Source organism: Gracilinanus agilis, unplaced genomic scaffold (assembly GCF_016433145.1).
Source record: "Gracilinanus agilis isolate LMUSP501 unplaced genomic scaffold, AgileGrace unplaced_scaffold37318, whole genome shotgun sequence".
Taxonomy (NCBI): domain Eukaryota; kingdom Metazoa; phylum Chordata; class Mammalia; order Didelphimorphia; family Didelphidae; genus Gracilinanus; species Gracilinanus agilis.
The window spans coordinates 1-3,809 of NW_025370599.1; the positions used below are offsets into that span (position 1 = coordinate 1).

Sequence of the window (3,809 nt, forward strand, 5' to 3'; positions counted from 1 at the left end):
CCCGGCCTCCCCTGCGCCTTGGCCAGGCGGGCCCCGGTGACGGCGGGGTCTCTCCGCAGCCTGAACGCCAGCCCTCCGTGCGGCTCCTTCGAGCAGCTCCAGTACTGGCCCAACAACTTCGATGACTTTGCGGTGAGTCCGGCCTCCCCCCTCCCCTCCCCCCTTCTCCCTGCCCTGCCCAGCCTCATCCCTCGTCTGTCCGTCCGTCCGCAGGCCGCCCTGGTGACGCTCTGGGACGTGATGGTGGTCAACAACTGGCAGGTCTTCATGGACGTCTACACGCGCAACTCCAGCCTGTGAGTCGGGGGCCCCGCGGTGGGAGAGAGGGGTAGTGAGCTCCCCGTCCTGGGGGCCTTCCTCGGGGGCGAGATCCGACCGGCCGCCCCTCCCCGCAGGTGGTCGAAGCTGTACTTCGTGGCCTGGTGGCTCGTGTCCTCCGTGGTCTGGATGAACCTCTTCGTGGCTCTGATCCTGGAGGTGAGGCTGGGCGGGGGGAGGGCGATCCCCGCGTCAGGCCCGTCTCTGTGCCCGCGTGTGTGTCCGCGGCTGGGCTCCGGGGTCTGATCCTGCCCGCCGTGGCTCTTGGCCGGTCACTGACCTCCCTGTCTGCTGCCTCCTGGCCGGGCCCACGCCAAGGAGAGTCAGATGAGCCCCGGCCTCAGTTTCCCCATCTGTAGTAGGAAGGGGCGGGACTAGGCAGGCGCCCCTCAAGGCCCTCCCAGCCCCTCCTCGGGTGGCTTCTCAGCTTTTCTGGTGGTCTTTCACGTGTGGGCTCAGGTGTAGACGTCTTCCCTCCCCCCTCGTCCCCCCAGAACTTCATTCACAAGTGGGACCGCCAAGGCCAGCAGCAGCCGGTGCTCGGGGCATGCCGGGCGACGTACCAGGCGGTGGAGCTCATGTTCAGGTGGGCACGGCGGGCTCGGTGGGCACAGGCTCCCCGAGTGCCAGCTGGGTCTGGCTCTGCGGTGTGTGTGCTGGGTCTGGGGAGGGCACGGCGGGCACAGCGGGCATGGCGGGCATCTCTGCCGCGTGCTTGGAGGGGCCCCGACCGCTGAGCTCGCCTTCCCCGGCGGCCTCCTTGGTGAGGCTGAGGCTGAGGCTCCGAGGGAGGGCGGGGGTGGCCCGGGTCTCTGGGTCGGTCAGGCAGTCTTACCAGTGCCTGCTGCGTGCGGGGCACCGCCGGGGCCAGGAGGGGTCTGTCAGGGTCCCGGGTGCGATGCCAGGCCCCGGGAGGGGCTGAGCGGAGGAGCCGGTGGGATGGGGTGCCCCGATGCCCCAGGCTTCTCGGCGAGGCCCCTCGGGTCTAGGCCGGCTGTGCCCACATGGGCACCCCATGCGTGCCAGGCCGGAGGGCACAGCCTGGGGCTCCGGGCTGCTCTGGAGGAGCTCAGGCTGTGAGCTCGGGGCCCGGTGCAGATCGCCAGGAGTGGGAGTGGGCTCGGGGCCGGCCGCTCTCACTGCCCCGTCCGCAGGGATGTCCTGGAGGAGCCCACCGAGGAGGAGCTGCTGGAGAAGCTGGTCCGGCACCCCCACCTCCACCTGTGCAGGTGACGCTGGCCCGCGCCAGGCCGTGGGGGGAAGGACAGAGGACGGGCCTCTCTAGACTAGAATGTCCCTGCGCTGACCACTCACCCCACCTGCGTGCAAGAAGGAGCTGCCGCGGGCGGCGCGGACCGCTAAGGACACGCGCGGTGGACGCCGGCTCCGGCCACTCTCCCCGCCACTGCCGAGTCCTCTAAGCCGGCACGATGACCTGCTTTCTTCTCTCTAAAGGCAGACCCCGAGACACGGGTCTGGGGGTCCCCCGGGCCGAAGCTCTGGGTGGGCTCGGACAGTGCCTCGAAATTGTGATGTGGGAATGGCGGGGGGTGCCTGGAGCCGGGTGAGCCGTGCCGGGCGAGCTGAGCCTTCTTTAAAGGGGACTCGAGAGAGGACGGCATCCCGTGGTGCCCGGCGGGCTGGTCTGTCAGGGGAGGCCGGAAGGGGCGAAGCTCCCGCGGACGCCCGCCGCCTCCTGCACCAGGCCTGGCCACGAGCTGCCTCGGCCTTTGCCGGTCGGGCCTGCCTGTCGTCTCAGAGGGCCGCCGCGGCTCCGGGTCCTCCGTGAGGTCCAGCGTGACCCCGACTGGGCTTTCGGACCTGTTTCGACTTCTCCCCCCTCCCCCCCTCCTGCCACCTGTTTGCCCTCTCAGGCCCGTCTGTTGAAGAGAAAGAAAAGCTGGTTGTGTTGTTAGAGTTTCTGTGTCTGCCTGTGACGGGACCCTCCCTAGAAGTAGTACCCATGGTGGGAAGGGGCAGCCCCCTGGCATCCTTGTGCCCCCCTCCTGGGATGAAGAGGCAGGAGCTAAGCCCCTCTGGGGCCCGGGGGGGCACCAAGGGCTCAAATCACCGCCGATCCAGGAACCTGAGCGAGCCCGAGACGCCAAAGGGATGGGGGGGCTTCTCGGCTCTTCCTTCCCCATTGGCACAACCCCGCCAGCTTCCTCCTGCCATGTCACCACACTGGAAGCCCTCCAGGGCAGAGCCAGTCACTCCACCAAGAAATCAGTGAAACCAGTGGGGTCAGCTGCTTGTGAAAGTGGGCATCCTCCTGCCCCCTGGGTGTCCTCCTGCCTCTGGGTGCCCTGTTCCCTGGGTGTTTTCCTGCCCCCTGGGTGCCCTCCTGCCCCCTGGGTGTCCTCCTGCCCCTGGGTGCCCTGTTCCCTGGGTGTTTTCCTGCCCCCTGGGTGCCCTCCTGCCCCCTGGGTGTCCTCCTCCCCTGGGTGCCCTTCTGCCCCCTGGGTATCCTCCTCCCCTGGGTGCCCTTCTGCCCCCTGGGTGCCCTTCTGCCCCCTGGGTGCCCTTCTGCCCCCTGGGTATCCTCCTCCCCTGGGTGCCCTGTTCCTGGGTGTCCTCCTGCCCCTGGGTGCCCTTCTGCCCCCTGGGTGCCCTCCTCCCCTNTGGGTGTCCTCCTGCCCCTGGGTGCCCTTCTGCCCCCTGGGTGCCCTCCTCCCCGTCTCTCCATCACAAGAGGGGAGATCAGTGTGAATTTGAGTTATTGGGACTCAGTCTTGTTTGGCTTCTCCCAGACCCCTGGCTTCTTCCCTTCCAGTGTGGAGAGCAGGGAGCACTGGGCACACGGGGGTCAGGGAGGAATCTGTGGGGAGGGTGCTGGTCGCAGGAAACGTACCCAATCCTCTGCAGCCGCTGGCGGGGCTGCCCCGGGGACACTTTCCAGCCGTTCCCCACAATGGCTAATGGGCCGCCTGGAACCCTCCCTCAGACAGGGCAGCGGATCCATCTGCCCTTCAGGCTCTTTTCCCCTTGGACTCACGGTCCGCCTGGCCCTGGCCTGTGCCCAGGCACATGTGGTAAGTCTGAGCTCTTGGATAGCCAGCCTGGCCAGAGAGGGCCCTGCCAGGCCCTCGGGCTCTTCACTCCTGGGGCTGCCCTGCTCCCAAGTCCTAGAAGGAGCTTCCAAAATTCCTGTCCCACCCTGGGCTGCCTTGGGGGTCCTGCCCGCCCCGCCCCCCCCATGCCCAGCAGGGGCTGAGCCTTGGCCCCCCCACAACTCCCCACATTTCCATCGAATTGAAAAAAGATTTTCATTTGGAATTTAGACACAGAGGGAGGAATGGATTGGGGGGGGGGGGAGAGGGAGGGACAGAGAGAAGCAATGTGCCCCCCCTCATTCTATTCAACCAAAATGGAGATGGTTTGGGGGGTGTCAGCCAGGAGCTTCCCCCGCCTCAGCCCCAATCCAGGCTAGCCTCTTGGCGGGACCAATCAGGCCCTCCCAGAGAGGAGGCCCCGCCCAGGGCCATACCGGT

The 3,809-nt window shown here is 67.5% G+C and overlaps 1 protein-coding gene across 1 annotated transcript; it reads left to right on the forward strand.

Moving 5' to 3' along the window:
- Nucleotides 1-59: 59 nt before the first annotated feature.
- LOC123255011 (two pore calcium channel protein 2-like) lies at nucleotides 60-2,235 on the forward strand (the record flags this gene model as incomplete). Its single annotated transcript, XM_044683883.1, has 5 exons — nucleotides 60-132; nucleotides 214-296; nucleotides 396-477; nucleotides 813-904; nucleotides 1,473-2,235. Coding segments are annotated over 5 exons (409 nt in total), but the record flags the coding sequence as incomplete, so codon positions are not given.
- Nucleotides 2,236-3,809: the final 1,574 nt, after the last annotated feature.